The sequence below is a fragment of the Lepisma saccharinum genome, chromosome 18 (assembly GCF_977018435.1).
Source record: "Lepisma saccharinum chromosome 18, izLepSacc3.1, whole genome shotgun sequence".
Classification (NCBI taxonomy): domain Eukaryota; kingdom Metazoa; phylum Arthropoda; class Insecta; order Zygentoma; family Lepismatidae; genus Lepisma; species Lepisma saccharinum.
This window is the reverse complement of record NC_139246.1, coordinates 30,951,945-30,970,361: the sequence shown is the minus strand read 5'-3', so window position 1 is coordinate 30,970,361 and position 18,417 is coordinate 30,951,945. Positions and strand designations below refer to the sequence as shown.

At 34.6% G+C, this 18,417-nt stretch overlaps 1 protein-coding gene across 1 annotated transcript in view; it reads left to right on the top strand.

The window, feature by feature from the left end:
• Window positions 1-200: 200 nt before the first annotated feature.
• Window positions 201-18,417, top strand: part of LOC146001942 (odorant receptor coreceptor-like) — a 69,367-nt gene continuing 51,150 nt past the window's right edge. Inside the window, exon 1 of the mRNA XM_083139662.1 lies at window positions 201-816. Coding sequence (XP_082995788.1) covers window positions 220-816 — 597 coding nt within the window. The 5' untranslated portion in view covers window positions 201-219. The remainder of the gene's footprint in view (window positions 817-18,417) is intronic.

Below are 18,417 nucleotides of genomic sequence, written 5' to 3'. Positions count from 1 at the left end.
ATACTTAATTGTCTTGGAAAAGGGAATACTTGAGTATGTCTTTGAGCTGGCGAGTGATATTGTTGGCAAAACGGAATTGACAAATTAGGGCAAGTTCTGCTACCACTGGGAGGTATCGGCGGAAGAGCTGGAAGAATTTGTAATATTTTTGATCGGAACATTCTTGATATAGTTGAATTGTGGTGTGCACTATAGAGAGGTGGTTAGAAAGCTCTCAAGATGAAGTGGGAATCGAAGGGGTTGTTGAGGATCCTATCCCCACACATCACATTTCTACAATTCTGTGGGCACTTTGTTCTCGATTTCCACACCAACAAAGCCCCCATGTTGCAATTCTTCAGAGGTTCCTACTCTGTCATCCAAATCTCACTGACATTTCTCCACATGGCTTTCTGCTTCTTGAAGATCTTCTTTAGTTTGAGCGACCTGACAAAGCTTGTACCCGCCGTAGTGACAACAATGCTTGGGATTCACGGCGTAATAAAGCTGATCTATGTTGCGTCACGGAGAAAGAGGCTAGCAAGGACTCTGAGATTGTGGGACGAGGTCAAGACGCATCCCATATTTGAGAGAAACGATGAGGAGACCCTAAACAGAACGAAGAGAAGAGCGGCGAAGTGGCTCATCATCGCCGCGATTTTCTACGCATTTTTTTCCGTGGCGTGGATCATCTCCCCCATCTTCGATAGCGGATTCGAGGACATCATTGTTGATAATGTAACAATGACGGTGGAGAAGCCACGGCTGATTGTTGGAGCGTGGTATCCTATGAACCTAACAACGTCCCCTGGCTACCAGATAGCGTATATGTATCAGGTAAGGCAATTAGCGAAACCAAACTTCTTCACAGACTCAGGCACACAGGTAATATGAGAAGCTGCGGATACGAAGGGCGAACTCAACAAATGCTGGTTTCGAGAAAAACGCATTGAAGTAATTTTGCACTCGGGCGAACTGAACAAAAAAGGCATTTTAGCTACTTTTGCACTGGAATGTCTAAATTTTGTTAAGAAATATTATCTATAACAAACATTCGAAAGTAAGCAAAGAAAATAAATGTCAAGGAAAAAAATTGGGGAAAACAAGACTTGTAATGAAAATAACTTTATTATTGCACAAAAATACTAATGAAAGGATCTGTATTGCACAATATACTAATAACAAAATCAGAACTCACAACTTTTTTCTCATTGAACTTAAAACATTATTATAACTTTATTTTAAACTGAACAATATGTAATTTAGTTATCGTAATCCACTTGGTCGTCTTATTTCCTCAGCGTCACCCTCGTTTGGCGTGGAGCTATATCCAGGTTGATTTTCCAGAATGGTTGTGACGTATGGTGACCGTGGCAGTGAAACGTATGGCAGTAGATCTCGAATATATTTCAATTTTGCAGGGGGAACAGGTACAGGGGAATCATAAAGACTCGATAACTTAACTGTGGCCAGATTGAACGTCGATTATCCATACTTCACGTAATGAGATCGTGATAACATTCCACCAACGTGCGCAATAGAAGTGACGGGCAAAGTAAGCCACGTGCCAAGCGAAGCGAAGGGGTTGGGTGGGCGGGGTCCGAGGTAGAGTTCGCCCTTCGTATCCGGAGCTCAACCGCTCTTAGAAGATAGGAGAGCTTCTGTCAGCCCTAGTTTTATATGGTTAGCAGGCCGTCTTCAGCAAAAAACTTATCTAGCATATTCCCTAATGCCTGACAAACCAAGTCATGGAAACAAAAATCTCCTAATGTTGAGTTCGCCCTTCGTATCCTCAACGCCTCATATAATTAGGTCATTTTTCAGTTTTTAGGGCAAACAAACAAGATAAAGTTTGAATAAAAATGATTAATTGATTTCGTTAATTTTACTTCTTTACTTCTCTTTACTGTCACCTTTTGACTAATGTTGAAGATGAGGATGTGATGAAATAAACGAAGAAACATTCACAAAGGAGACATATACCCGTCGCGTGATTTAAACTCAGAAACCGTGGTTTCATAGCTAGGGGTTTGATTGATTGATTGATTTGTTACTTTGTGTCTACTTTATGTACAGAAAAGCTAATCGGGACTGGACCTACATTCTAAAGTGGGATCCGAATCACTATGTACCTTCAACGGGTATTGTCATAGGTAGGGGAAAATGAGTGGCAATAGCAAGCGATTACCACGCTGACATGTGGTAGCTATCGGAACTATAATTATTTGAACTACTGGTACTTTATCTCGAAGTGTTTTCGATATACTTCTCACGCAAGTGAGTATCGATTTGCCTTCAACTAGTTAATTTTTAACGACAGCAACAGTTATTTATACTTTTTATAATAGCTTTATATATCCAACAACATCGCGGGTTAACAAAACGTATATGCAGTGTCCGAGAACTCCACGGGCACCTAGATTATAGTACATAGTACAAACTACCAATAGATACACATATGTGCTATACTTATTTATTATAGCATACGTGCTGACCACGTGGCAGAGTGGTTAACACATCGCGATACGACGCCAGGGGTCCCGGGTTCGAATTCTGGCCTAGGCACGGATGTTTGCGAGTGTTCATTCATCAATTTCATCATATCATCACTCATACCCATCATCGCAAATTAGCCAATAGTGACACAAAAAGCGAAGTATAATAAAGCAAATCAATTAATGAATCAATATAGAGTACGTATACATGTATCTACAGTGTCTCTCAAAAGTTTTAGGACAACGACATTTTAAACTAGGCAACCCAATTTACACAAGGCGTTGGTGGGTTGCGTGTAGAGTTAGGCTCAATTTCAGGGTTGCCACATGCACAATAGATATTTATAAAATACGCGAAAGGAATGAAAACAAGTAATATTGTATAAAATTATTAAAAATATCACTATTATATCGCAAGTGACAAAATTCTTTCTGAAAGAAAAAATAGGTTTTCAAGTATTTCATCGCTGATGAGTCTACAGAAAGGAAAAGAGGTGAGAGAAATCGAAAGGTGACAAAGGAAAGGAGAAAGCGAAAGGAAAAGAGGAAAAGCCGAGGAGAGAAGAAAGAGAGGATAGACGAGGAGAGGAGATGTAGTGAGGAGAATGGAAAAAGATTCTAGGAGAGATGAGGAAAATGGAGCAAAGAAGAGAGAAGAGGAGACGAAAAGAGGGGAGTGGAGAGTAAAACAAAGAAGAGAAAAAGAGAAGAACGAAAAGAAGAGGATAAATGTGCAGTGGAGTCTGAAATCTAAGACAGGAGAGTAGATACGAGGAGTGGAGATGAGTGGGATGGAGATAATATGCGAGGAAAGTAGGGAAGGCGATATGAGATAAAGCAGAGCGAGCAAAAGGAGGAGAGAGGAGAAGGAGAAGGACAAGAGAAGAACAGAAGGAACTGAAGAGAAGAGGTAGTTGCAGAAAATATTGTCTCAGCGTCAAGAATTGATGCATTGGTCAAATTATCGACATGAAACATTCAATAACATTTTGAAAAAATTGGAGAATCTATTAGATCGTTTCAAAATGCCTTTTGGCTTAGTTCAGACCAATGTAAAATCTTCCATGTAAGATCTTTGATTTTATCTGCGAATATACCATTAAAAACATGAATGTAATTTGAATATTTATAAGAATTATCCAATTCCTGTCCACTTCTCGGTTCGTTGAAATGGAGATTTTGTAATTTAATATTTCCACTCCCCCCATCATTAATTCCAAACTGAATCATTCCGTTTTACACTCTGTGGACAATGAACACAATGGGATAGGTATAAAACTTACGAACATTTTCTGCCACCGGAAGAGTTTGAACCTACGACCATCAGATTGACAGTCCTGAACTGTAAACACTATCCTACAAGCTTTCGCTCCTGAAAGTAAGTAGATGGAGCTGATCAATGTGAAATGTAGATGCAACTCTCCTCCTACATGGAATTTGCAAAGAATACTTGTTTGTAACAAAGAAAACAAAGGTAGTACGACTCGGCGAAAACATTTAATGGAGAATTGCACATGCTGAAAACTTTTCATTCGATATTTGCGGAGGTATCCTTGCATTGAACTCGAGTGGGAAAAGGGGTAAAATTAGTATGTCCTGAATATCCACAAATATAAATAGTTATTTCATTAATATTTGTCAATGTCTTTGAAGCGTAACACAATTGTCGTTAGAGTATCATAGTTCACAATCTTATACATGAAAATATCCCTTTGAATGTGTGTCAATTCATTTATTTGTTTATTTTTTAAATAAATTCCATATGCAGAACAATGTGGCCACTATACAATGCTATTACAAATAATATTACCATGCGCTCTACACCTAGTATGGAGGATCGAACCTGGGACCGCTAGCAGCCCAATCGAGAAATCTAACCACTAAACCACGTCCTCACCACGCCTTGAAACAACAATATTTAAGTGTTCTGTCCCTCCAATATTTAAATGTCGTTGGGTATATGTAGTTGAACTTTTACTTTAATTTTGAATTGCTTTCTTGTAGTATAGCAGATAACTTCGAGAAATAATTTTCGAAGTGAAAAACGAGAATATTGGTAGCTGCGAAAATGCGAGTTATTTCTTCTAACTTATTATTGCGATTAGACATTATTAATAGAAAATATATTTATATAGAAAAGGATTTTTATTATTATATAAGAGAGAGAGAGAGAGAGAGAGAGAGAGAGAGAGAGAGACAGATATTACAAAATAGTTCAAATAGTGCTACCGCCATTGAAAAGTCATGATGATTCTATGTTTAGAAAATAATATATTTATAAATTAAAAGCTGCGTACTAGGAATTATTATTACAATAAAGAACATGTCTAATTGTGAGTTAAGAAAAAAACAATAATAAAGGGACATTCTCGCATCACGATTGCAGTTCGAGAAAGTTTTGACAGGGATTGAAAGTAACGCACTGTCCTGAGTAAATCGCTAAATCGGACGTCTGGTAGCCTTGCATCAGTGGTTATAAAACTAAATTTCCCAATATTGCAGCCTGAAGACTTTTGCGCAAGAAACAGATTCATTTATGTAAGAACAAAATTGAAATTTTTACACATTTCTAAAATCGACGATGTAATTTTCGTAGTTATTGAAAGGTTCACATTTAAATATTTTTTCAGGGTTCGAGGGGGGCATGGCCCCATGCTCCCCCTGGGTACTGGCCTGACGTAGACAGTGTGAGAGAAATTTTGGAGAATCTTTCTATTAAGTTTATTATTTACATCCACATTATGCTCAGATACGTTTATTGACAATCGTGAACTTTTCGTTTAATAGATAATATTTAGTTTTAAATGACGGGAGAATATTGGTCAAATTTCCTTTCGTGTTCTTTTGAGAGAATATATACATCTACAATAGCAATCGCGTTCGGAAACGGTGAAAAAAATGACTTGGTTTTCAAAGGCAGATAAGCTTGGTAGCGTAGCTTGCTCGCGTTCAAAGTGACTCACTCACGCTATTCAAGGCCGCTTCTTATCGCAAAACACTGTGCGTCGATGCACAGTGTCTGCACCCAGCAAGTTACAAGTGACCAAAGTCGAATTTGAAGGAGAACATGAAGAATGATAGATTTTATCAGAGGCGGCTAGTCGGGTACTAGCTCAAATTGCAATAGTTTAATTCATAATTTCTGACAGACAAAAAATCTTATTGAATAAGTATTAGGATAGTAATACGTGTATCCACTCCTTTTTAACAAAGTAAGCTCGAAGACAATCTGTGTTCCAATTGTTTATATTGGCAAATTGGTCAACCGGAGTTTATTATAAGAAACTATTTCGTAGCTGTTCATGTAATCGTTATAAAATTACAAATAAAGTATATTCACAAGCTTAGATATACTAACAACGAAGAAATAGATTGAGAGTTACATTTCAAATGCATGTGTATAGAGTAATTCTAGAAGTACATAGTATTTAACTTCTTTTTGCAGGATAACGTTTACAAAATTCGCGCGACAGAATAATTGAGAACTGTTGCTCCAAGGGAAGCAAAGGGCGCAGTGAATTGGTTAGAGTTCTTGAAAGCATATATTACGGTTCCAGGTACGCTCCTCCATACTAGGTGTTCTTTTTTTAATTCTCCTTTGATTATAAACAAGAGCATGGTAACATTATTTGTAATAGCAGTGTCTAGTGGCTACATTGTTCTGCATATGAAATTTATAAAAAAAAATAAACAAGTAAATGAATTGACACACATTCAAAGGGATATTTTCATGTATAAGATCGTGAATTATGATACTCTAACGATAATTGTGTACTGCTTCAAAGACATTGACAAATATTAATGAAATAACTATTTATATTTGTGGCAATTCAGGACATACTAATTTTACCCCTTTTCTCACTCATGTTCAATGCAAGGATACCTCCACAAATATCGAATGAAAAGTTTTCAGCATGTGCAAATCTCCATTAAATGTTTTCGCCGAGTCGTACTACCTTCGTTTTCTTTGTTACAAACAAGTATTCTTTGCAAATTCCATGTAGGAGGAGAGTTGCATCTACATTTCACATTGGTCAGCTCCATCTACTTACTTTCAGGAGCGAAAGCTTGTAGGATAGTGTTTACCGTTCAGGACTGTCAATCTGATGGTCGTAGGTTCAAACCCTTCCTGTGGCAGAAAATGTTCGTAAGTTTTATATCTATCTCATTGTGTTCATTGTCCACACAGTGTGAAACGGAATGATTCAGTTTGGAATTAACGATGGGGGAGTGGAAATATTAAATTACAAAATCTTCATTTCAACGAACCGAGAAGTGGACAGGAATTGGATAATTCTTATAAATATTAAAATTACATTCATGTTTTTTGTGGTATAATCGCAGGTAAAATCAAAGATCTTACATGGAAGATTTTACATTGGTCTGAACTAAGCCAAAAGGCATTTTGAAACGATCTAATAGATTCTCCAATTTTTTCAAAATGTTATTGAATGTTTCATGTCGATAATTTGACCAATGCATCAATTCTTGACGCTGAGACAATATTTTCTGCAACTACCTCTTCTCTTCAGTTCCTTCTGTTCTTCTCTTGTCCTTCTCCTTCTCCTCTCTCCTCCTTTTGCTCGCTCTGCTTTATCTCATATCGCCTTCCCTACTTTCCTCGCATCTTATCTCTATCCCACTCATCTCCACTCCTCGTATCTCCTCTCCTGTCTTAGATTTCAGACTCCACTGCACTTTTCTCCTCTTCTTTTCGTTCTTCTCTTTTTCTCTCCTTTGCTTTACTCTCCACTCTCCTCTTCTCGTCTCCTCTTCTCTATTCTTTGCTCCATTTTCCTCATCTCTCCTAGAATCTTTATCCATTCTCCTCACTACATCTCCTCTCCTTGCCTATCCTCTCTTCTTCCTCTTCTCTCCTTTCCTTTGTCACCTTTCGTTTTTTCTCACCTCTTTTCCTTTCTTTAGACTCATCAGCGATGAAATACTAGAAAACCTATTTTTTTTCTTTCAGAAAGAATTTTGTCACTTGCGATATAATAGTGATATTTTTAATAATTTTATACAATATTACTTGTTTTTATTCCTTTCGCTTATTTTATAAATATCTATTGTGCATGTGGCAACCCTGAAATTGAGCCTAACTCTACACGCAACCCACCAACGCCTTTTTGTAAATTGGGTTGCCTAGTTTAAAATGTCGTTGTCCTAAAACTTTTGAGAGACACTGTAGAGTATAACACACTTAGGAACTTTACATTACGTTACAGTACATCGTTTTGCACCGTCCGACGTCATTCATGCACCCACACACACGTTCCTTGTCGTTTCTCAGTATTGTAACTAACTACCGTCGGATCAAATATTATAGATACTGGGATTTTGACTCAGAATAAAAATTATGCAGTAGACCTACATAGAAACGAGCTACATCAAACTTGAGCCCATTTAATTTTTGCGTTATTTTATGCTAACCAAATTTGCTGTTGTCACTACCGCGATGTCAGTTCAACCGTGGAAACTGCGGGCTGTTACTGCAAGTCATAGCGCGTGGTGTTGCCACGTTCTACATACATCTTCACTCCGTTGAATAAAAATCTGTATAAAATCTGTTTCGAAATTTGAATTGACATTGAGAATGGATTTTAAAAACAAATGCAAAGATCTTCAAAACAAGACCAATATTATGTTTGTAGGACTACTACCCAATACTAAGAAAAAGTTGTTGCGCAAAATTGATAAAAACGGCTCTTTGAAGGACCTGTGACTTTCAGAACAGGGATACCAACCGCGAAAACTAAATAATTCCCAAGATACCGAATACCAACCAACAGGTCGCAACAGGATACATGCAAGTAGGAGTACTGGGACTTCTGGGACACTCTTTACTGTGCACATCCTGTACAATTCATCACATATGAACATTATAATGGTCATTAGTTCCGTTACTACTTTTATCTAAAACTATTAGATGATTATGATTGCATTAAAAATCAAAAGTTTTGTATTTATATTCCTCCTTTATGTCAAGGACTTGAACGTCAAGTTAGACTTAAAAATATTATTACCCCAAAACTAAAAGAAACAAATACAGTAACACCTCGATAATCCGGACTGATAGGGGGGATAAGTTGGCTGGTTTAACGAAAGTCTGAATTAACTCAAATAACCTAAAAGAACAGCAGAAAGTTCATTAAAAATCCATTTATAGCAACAAAATACGTTTATTACGGTGTATTTGAAGCGTAGGCCAAACTACACTATAGAGTACAGTACACAGTCTGCGGGAAACAGAATTTCATCAGTGGTTGACTGCTTTTTCTTTGGGAAGTTCTCTTGTTGACTTCTAGCCACATGTAAAATGTTGCATTCTGCTTTTCCCTGTACGGATTAAGCGAAGTCCGGGTTATTGGGACGTAGATTAACGGGGTTTTACTATATAAAGAAAACTAAATGTAAATATTTTACTCACAAATGATCAAGACAAAAGCATCCAAATCTAAAGGTTAGTCCACAACCGGTTTGCGAAACAAATTTGAGTTGTTTAGAGAATCGACGTCTTAACACATGGAAGTTATATCGTGTGAAAAGTTCGGAGCACAACCCCGTGTGTTCGGAGGTTTAAGAGGATAAGATCTCGTTATAGTGTTGGTCTATGTAATCCATGTGATACAAACTGACAGTATTTGCTCGGAAGTTCAGGGATGACACAAAAGTGCCCTGGAGAGAGAGGTTGGTCTGACGCACGAACTAGGCAACTCAACCCAGTTGACGTTGCCACACAGTGCGCGGGAAGCAGCGACTTTTGTCCCGCTCTCGCTTTGCTTTCCCCACATGTGGCAGCAGCGCAATTCTTCCCAGCCGCCTATTTTCATGGAAGTACGTTTAGAATGTTCTTTACATATTTCTGAAAACTATGTGGAACGTAATTGGTTCTTACTGTAGAGATGGTCCCGAGACCGGACAACTCTTCATCTTGAATCAAAATTGCCTACGTTTATAATTACTTATTATTATTATAATTATTGAGTTTGATTTAAGTCCACTCTATGTATAGAGATACTAATTTGGACTGGACCTATAGTAGAAGTTGAACGCGCCAAGGACAGTTTTCTTCGTGGGTGGTCCTTTATTTGCGTATAATTAAGAACTTATTTGCACGGGTTTTAATTAATTCGCATGTACTTAGAATACTTTACATTTATGTATTTGCATGTTTATAACTTTTTATGAATATATAATTATTTATTTTATGAAAAATATGTATATAGCAGGTAATTAGAGGTACTAAACGCTATGCATATGGTTTTATATTCATTACTGCAAAGTATGTAATGTATAAATCGATAATAATTAATGTTTATAGTATTGAAAATAAGTTTTCTATGGTTTATGAACCGCTATGAAAGGTGGTAATGGGTGTAGGTACAGGTTCAATTACGATTGGGGACGGTCCTGGTACTCGAACCCGCGATATGTAATGTTATTAATTAGTACTATGTAATAATGTTATATGTTATAAAAGACGATGGTACGAGATGCCAGACAGAGAGAATGAATTAATATTCAGCGCAGGTAGACGAGAAAGGAATTTTGGGGAAGCGCGTTCAAGGTCAAATGACGTCAGAACGTCACAACAAAGAAGGAACCTGATTGACCAATCAGAGACCGCGTCGGTAGATTTTCAGAACCAGTTTTCCCAAGGTTAACTAGTACGCAAGAACAGGGGAAAGCTATGCAATACTGTAGGGCAGGGGAGGGATTCAACCAGACAACAAAGGATGTCTGGAAATGCACAGCAAGGATCAAATCTCTGAAGCTATGCGTCGCTTGTAGAACCGGTTTCCGCCGCCAATTAATATTCCGCTCAGGTTTGCCTCCAAGGCACAGGACGCTTTAGCGCAGGTTTTTTTTATCTGTACTATGAAGAAGGGAGAGCTATTAGGGACGGGGCCTACAGTTTTCACTATTTGCTTTTATCACGGGGTAACGAACCTAGGACCCTTTGATTATTGATTTAGGTAGTAAATGTATGTTACTGTGTGCTATTTAACTTAATTTTGAGTTTATTTTTTACCAAACTTTGACTTTATGTCAAACATTTTCACAGCTTATCCTTATTTTTACAAAAATAACACTATTTGTACTATTCAGGCAACATTTTTTATTAAATTTTGGACTCGCAAAGATATTTTTACAACTTTTTAAATTATTATTTTACAATTTTATGTTAATTTTTTACCAAAATAACACTATTTGTACTATTCAGGCAACACTTTTATTAAATTTTGGACTCAAAGACATTTTTTCAACTTTTAACTTATTATTTTACAACTTTAAGTTAATTTTTTACCAAAATAACACTATTTGTACTATTCAAGCAACATTTTTTATTAAATTTTGGACTCAGAAAGACATTTTTTTCTACGTTTAACTTATTATTTTACAACTTTATATTAATTTTTTAACAAAATAACACTATTTGTACTAATCAGGCAACATTTTTTATTAAATTTTGGATTCACAAAGACATTTTTTCAACTTTTAACTTATTATTTTACAACTTTATGTTAATTTTTACCAAAATAACACTATTTGTACTATTCAGGCAACATTTTTTATTAAATTTTGTATTTACAAAGAGATTTTTTCAACTTTTAATTTATTATTTACAAGTTTATGCCTATTTTTTTACTCAAATAACACAATTCTATCTGTTCAGGAAAGACTTTTAGTTACATTTTCGACACACAAAGTGTGTGTTCTCAACTTCTATCTGTTTATTTCACAAGTTTAGGCTTATTATTACCAAAATAACACAATTCAATCTGTTCAGGAAAGACTTTTAGTTATATTTTCGACACACAGAGTGTGTGATTTCAACTTCTATCTGTTTATTTCACAAGTTTAGGCTTATTATTACCAAGATAATACAATTCAATCTGTTCAGGAAAGACTTTTAGTCGCATTTTCGACAGACAAAGTGTGTGTTCTCAACTTCTATCTGTTTATTTCACAAGTTTAGGCTTATTATTACTCAAATAACACAATTCTATCTGTTCAGGAAAGATTTTTAGTTACATTTTCGACACACAAAGTGTGTGTTCTCAACTTTTATTTGTTTATTTCACAAGTTTAGCCTAATATTTACTCAAATGACACTATTTATATTATTCAGGCACCATTTTTATTACATTTTGGACTCTCAAAGACACACACACACACACACACACACACACACACACACACACACACACACAGAGAGAGAGAGAGAGAGAGAGAGAGAGAGAGAGAGAGAGAGAGAGAGAGAGATTTTTTCCAAGTTTACAGGATTATTCTCTAGTTTACTCAAATAACACAATTTAGATGTGTTTTGAATTATATTTTGTACACATGAAGTATGTTTTGACAAGTTCTACCCTTTTATTTTACAAGTTTAGGCTTATTATTACTCAAATAACACAATTTAATCCAGTCAGGAAGGATTTGTTATTATATTTTGGATGCACAAAGAGAGGTTTTCAACTTTTTTATTGATTTTTTGCAGGGTATGTATTAATTTTTATTTATTTTGTTTTGTATCATATATACATTTACAAATTTTTAACTTAGAGTTTAGTATTTATTTAATTTTTTCAAAAACACTAAAAAAAGTACTTTTAGCTAAAATGTAAGCCACAGAATATATTATTATTATTATTATTAGGGTTTACTGATTTCCACTATGCTATTTTTGGTTCTGTATTTCTATATGTATTTATTTAGGGCAGGTTACGCCTGCCACGTAGGAAAGTTTGTTTATTTTAGAGTTTGCTGAGTATTTTGTTACTGCTATACTAGGTAAAAGTTTTCTAAATATACCAGATAGAGCTCTATATACTTTTGTTTTTGCTATTTTGGAGATGATGCGATCAGCACCATTCTCCATCTGCTTTTTATTTTATATACCCAATATTATTTTGAGGCTTAGTGAATTCTAGAGCCTATTTATGCAGGAGAGAGGACTTGAAAATTTTGATCTCAGACAACCCACAACTATTTGTCAGAGTATTTTAAAGGATATTTTATACTTATTATGTGCCACTAGAATATCAAAGCTTGCTTAATTTTTATGTCTGTAATGCATTTATTGTATTTCTAGCTAAGGCTTACTGGATAAAGTACACGAAATGTTTAACATTTCAACTATTTGCTTTTATACGAAGCCAAATTTTTAGTGTAACGAAAATTATTGTGTGTCTATAAAGACTGAAATCCCTTTCCCGATGGGTCCATAACTGGACGCTTACCAACATTGTTCCTTTTATTTTAAAAAAATATAACCATTTATCAATATATTGACAATTCACAGGACAAGACGAAATTCACAGACGACTGACTATATGGACCATAGGTCCACTTGCTAAATTTTTTTCTATGCTAGAAGAATAATTTAGCCTTATAGCCTTTTTCAAGGTATTTTAGAAGTATTACTGGTTTTTTGGGTGCATCAACATTTGGGTTATATTCCATTTGGTTTATTATACGAGGCTACAATCACTATATGTCTATGAGGACTAAAATCCTCTGATTGAAACTAAAACCTTAGGCTGTAACTAGGGACTTAGTATGTGTATAACGACAATTTATAGGACAACACGAACTTTACAAAGGATTGTAGGTGATGTAGGCCCACACGCCAGAGCTTTGTTAATCTGCAAGAAGCATTTACACCTAATGCTACGAGGAAATGAGGTTGATTTTTTACTGTTTCAAAAGAATGATATCTTTTTATACACCCTATATTTGCTTTTTCAAGTAACTACATGTGCCAGAAGCACTTACAGGCCAACTCTAACTAAACTTCGATTTATGTAAATGTAGCAAGAACTATATTTCTGAGGAAGCACGCAAAAGCAGATTACCAGATTAAAGTATCTGAAAAACAGATATTTCTATGCAAGTATATTTTTATTGACTGGATTATTTAACAGATCAAACAGGAAGACTGCAAATTTCATTAAATGTAGGTCTATCGTATAGGTGGTTTCAGAGATATAAAAAGAACAAATATAAGATTTCGCTTTTTTGCTTCTGAGGCTAATCGCGACGCTAAGGGTAAATGGCGAGGAAATGTAACGGAGGAGAAACAGTCCCAAAAGATATGGGCTGCATGTAAGTTAATACCACAGAGATATTACAGTAGGTGTAGGTTCTACCACCAGAACTTTTCTATTATAATAATACTGGTTATGCTGTACTGTTAACTAAAGATGCTGATATTTGAGAAACTTAAAAGCTTACTCACGACTTACTGTTGCACAAGATCCGATGACAAAATTTAAAAATTGTAATCGCCCAGACAGGGATTCGAACCCTGGTCAGATAGGTTAAAAGCCTAACGTTATACTAACTAAACTATCTGGGCACAAGGTATTCTTTCCTTGAAAAGTTTGTTATGTTAAGAAATATATTGAAATATTTGAGAACAATTTTGGTCTGGTTCGACAGAGAAGGAGACAACATTTCCAATTTTTACAGACTGGGTGTATTTTTCCACTATAGAGGCCTTCACTATATGTAATTCGAAATGCTAAAGTTCATTTAGCTTCCAAAATTGAGGTAAAGATTGTGTTTGGCGAGATTAACAAGTTACAATTATATCCAGTTACGGACAAATAAAGCTAAAACTCTCAGATTTACTGTACTAGCCAAGTTTTAGTAACATTTTTCTCACTTTAGTACAAATACCAAAGAAATAGGTATATATTTTATTTATAATTTGACAAAATGTACTAATATTTAATTCACAAAGTTAGGTAAAAAACAGTATTTTTAAAAAAATATTGTTACTGCCTTCAAATTTTATGTTATTTAGCCACTAACAACTGGTTTACACTGTTTGGCATCCTTTAAATAGGAAAAGAAGGAATTATTTGTTTAGTATTTTTACTACTTTATATTTATTTAAGAAAACAATTCTACAGTTTAACTTAATTTTTAACAAATTGTTAGATCTACTAATTTATATATCAAAGTTATGTTATTTAGAGTGTATGAAGGCGTATAAAGTTAATATTTGTACTTATCAGTGCAACTAACAATTATATTTTACACACAAGAGTTGATGTTTACAGTTAAATTATTTGAATCAGAGAATAATATTTTACAGTAATTGATTCATTCAGCACTAGTCAGTACTTTTATGCATCAGAAAGTTTTCTTAATTTTCTATTACGCATGCTATTTTGGGCTATTCTTAAAATGTATTTCTAAGGCAAACTGGTTTAATTTTCTGCTTATAATGCAAAGTTGACATAGTTTTCGCACAATGCATTGTACATTTGTTATATCCTCTACTTACAATCCATATATTTTGCTTATTTAATGTATAACTAACTAAGTCTCTAGCCTTTTTACACCCGAATGTTTATGACTGCAGCAACACATGCCTTTCATCTGTCCCTGTCCTGAGAAAGATCTATATACTCCTTTCCTTCCCTACCAATTTCCTTTAGGTCCATCTCTACATTATCCCTCCATCTTTGTTTTGGTCTTTCTATTGGTCTTTTACCATCAGGTTTTCCAACAAGAATCCTGTATACTCTTTTTTCCTCTCCCATATGTACCACATGATCTACACACCTAAGTCTTTTTGATTTAAGCATTCTAATAATATCTGGACATGAATACAAATTATGTACTTCTAAATTATGTAATTTTCTCCATTTATCTGTCTCCTCATCTGTTTTAGGCCCAAATATTTTCCTAGGGATTTTATTTTCAAATACTCTCAATTTATGTTCCTTTTTCAATGTAAGGGACCAAGTTTGTTTACTGTATTTAACTTTCATTTTTTGTAATTAACAAAAATTAAAAGCTCATACTGTAGTTATTATATATTTTTCTATCAGCTTATTTTGAAATTAATATTATTAGGTATAGTATTTGATTTATAACTATATTGCTTTTCTATCAATTTATCTAAGAGTACATGCAGACAAACATATGTGTACACACTTTTATGTACATAGATATGCCTTTTTTCAATATTTTAGTATGAAGATTGCACTTTAGCTATTCAAGCAAGGGTAGGACATCGGGGAGGCCAAAGGTAGGAAAGGTAGGATTTCTGATAATTTGTTGCAGGATTTTGTTTTCCAAGTATAGATGAGAACTGAGCTGGAAGACTGTTTTGAACCTTTTCATGAGAGTTTGCATGTGAACTGTATGCAAATTGAGCACTATTGACTGTGCATGCTTCTAAGATTTGCTGTTATTTCACATCAACTCTGTGAGACTGTAGACAATTTTCCCATTTCAAGTAGTTTCTATTGATTGTATTTGTATATGTTTTGGGGACTTGACAGTTTTATGTTATGAGGCAGTTTATTGTAGAATATTTTTTACCTGATGGTATGAGATATTGAGTGTCTGCTGCTTTACTTGTAATTATTTTCCTTTTTGTGTTGTGTATTTGACTATCTTTTGTCCAAGTTCGTAGTATTTAGAATAATTGTTATTGACTTGTAGATGTAGGGAGTAATAATCCTTTGCAAGATGCCCTATACTTTAGTCTGAACATTATTCTTAGTGTTCACTTTTGAAGCCTTAGTATTTTGGTAGTATTATTAATGTAGAGGTAAATTAGGGTGAAATGTAGGCATTTTTCTGATAAATTATACTCACTTAGTTGTTTTAGCAGGTAGAAGTTGCATGATGGTTTACTGCTGATGATGTTAATTTGCTCTTCTTATGTACTATGTATGATGTAGCTTACTTGAGTAATTGGAATTTTCTACTGAAAAAGGATTGCTTGTCTATTTTATTCCAATGTTGTTGAGTTTGTCCATAAGCAAGCCATGTTTTTACTCTATTCTATGCCTTGGAAGAATCTAGATATATTGTGTTTGCAGTTTTATGTTTCTCTAAGGTTTCAGCTATGTAGTTTTTTAAACTGTGCTGTGGATGTGACTACTGATTTCTCTTTCTGGATGCCATGTTGGTTTCTGTGTATTCCTCTTGCTGCTTGAATTTGACTTAGGTTGTTTGCTTTTTTTCTTAGATCTTTATTTGTTTATTTGTTCAGTATTTTTATTTGTTCAGTATTTTTGCTAAAAAGCAAACAACCTAAGTCAAATTCAAGCAGCAAGAGGAATACACAGAAACCAACATGGCATCCAGAAAGAGAAATCAGTAGTCACACCCACAGCACAGTTTAAAAAACTACATAGCTGAAACCTTAGAGAAACATAAAACTGCAAACACAATATATCTAGATTCTTCCAAGGCATAGAATAGAGTAAAAACATGGCTTGCTTATGGACAAACTCAACAACATAGGAATAAAATAGACAAGCAATCCTTTTTCAGTAGAAAATTCCAATTACTCAAGTAAGCTACATCATACATAGTACATAAGAAGAGCAAATTAACATCATCAGCAGTAAACCATCATGCAACTTCTACCTGCTGAAACAACTAAGTGAGTATAATTTATCAGAAAAATGCCTACATTTCACCCTAATTTACCTCTACATTAATAATACTACCAGAATACTAAGGCTTCAAAAGTGAACACTAAGAATAATGTTCAGACTAAAGTATAGGGCATCTTGCAAAGGATTATTACTCCCTACATCTACAAGTCAATAACAATTATTCTAAATACTACGAACTTGGACAAAAGATAGTCAAATACACAACACAAGAAGGAAAATAATTACAAGTAAAGCAGCAGACACTCAATATCTCATACCATCAGGTAAAAAATATTCTACAATAAACTGCCTCATAACATAAAACTGTCAAGTCCCCAAAACATATACAAATACAATCAATAGAAACTACTTGAAATGGGAAAATTGTCTACAGTCTCACAGAGTTGATGTGAAATAACAGCAAATCTTAGAAGCATGCACAGTCAATAGTGCTCAATTTGCATACAGTTCACATGCAAACTCTCATGAAAAGGTTCAAAACAGTCTTCCAGCTCAGTTCTCATCTATACTTGGAAAACAAAATCCTGCAACAAATTATCAGAAATCCTACCTTTCCTACCTTTGGCCTCCCCGATGTCCTACCCTTGCTTGAATAGCTAAAGTGCAATCTTCATACTAAAATATTGAAAAAAGGCATATCTATGTACATAAAAGTGTGTACACATATGTTTGTCTGCATGTACTCTTAGATAAATTGATAGAAAAGCAATATAGTTATAAATCAAAGACTATACCTAATAATATTAATTTCAAAATAAGCTGATAGAAAAATATATAATAACTACAGTATAAGCTTTTAATTTTTGTTAATTACAAAAAATGAAAGTTAAATACAGTAAACAAACTTGGTCCCTTACATTGAAAAAGGAACATAAATTGAGAGTATTTGAAAATAAAATCCCTAGGAAAATATTTGGGCCTAAAACAGATGAGTAGACAGATAAATGGAGAAAATTACATAATTTAGAAGTACATAATTTGTATTCATGTCCAGATATTATTAGAATGCTTAAATCAAAAAGACTTAGGTGTGTAGATCATGTGGTACATATGGGAGAGGAAAAAAGAGTATACAGGATTCTTGTTGGAAAACCTGATGGTAAAAGACCAATAGAAAGACCAAAACAAAGATGGAGGGATAATGTAGAGATGGACCTAAAGGAAATTGGTAGGGAAGGAAAGGAGTATATAGATCTTCCTCAGGACAGGGACAGATGAAAGGCATGTGTTGCTGCAGTCATAAACATTCGGGTGTAAAAAGGCTAGAGACTTAGTTAGTTATACATTAAATAAGCATAATATATGGATTGTAAGTAGAGGATATAACAAATGTACAATGCATTGTGCGAAAACTATGTCAACTTTGCATTATAAGCAGAAAATTAAACCAGTTTGCCTTAGAAATACATTTTAAGAATAGCCCAAAATAGCATGCGTAATAGAAAATTAAGAAAACTTTCTGATGCATAAAAGTACTGACTAGTGCTGAATGAATCAATTACTGT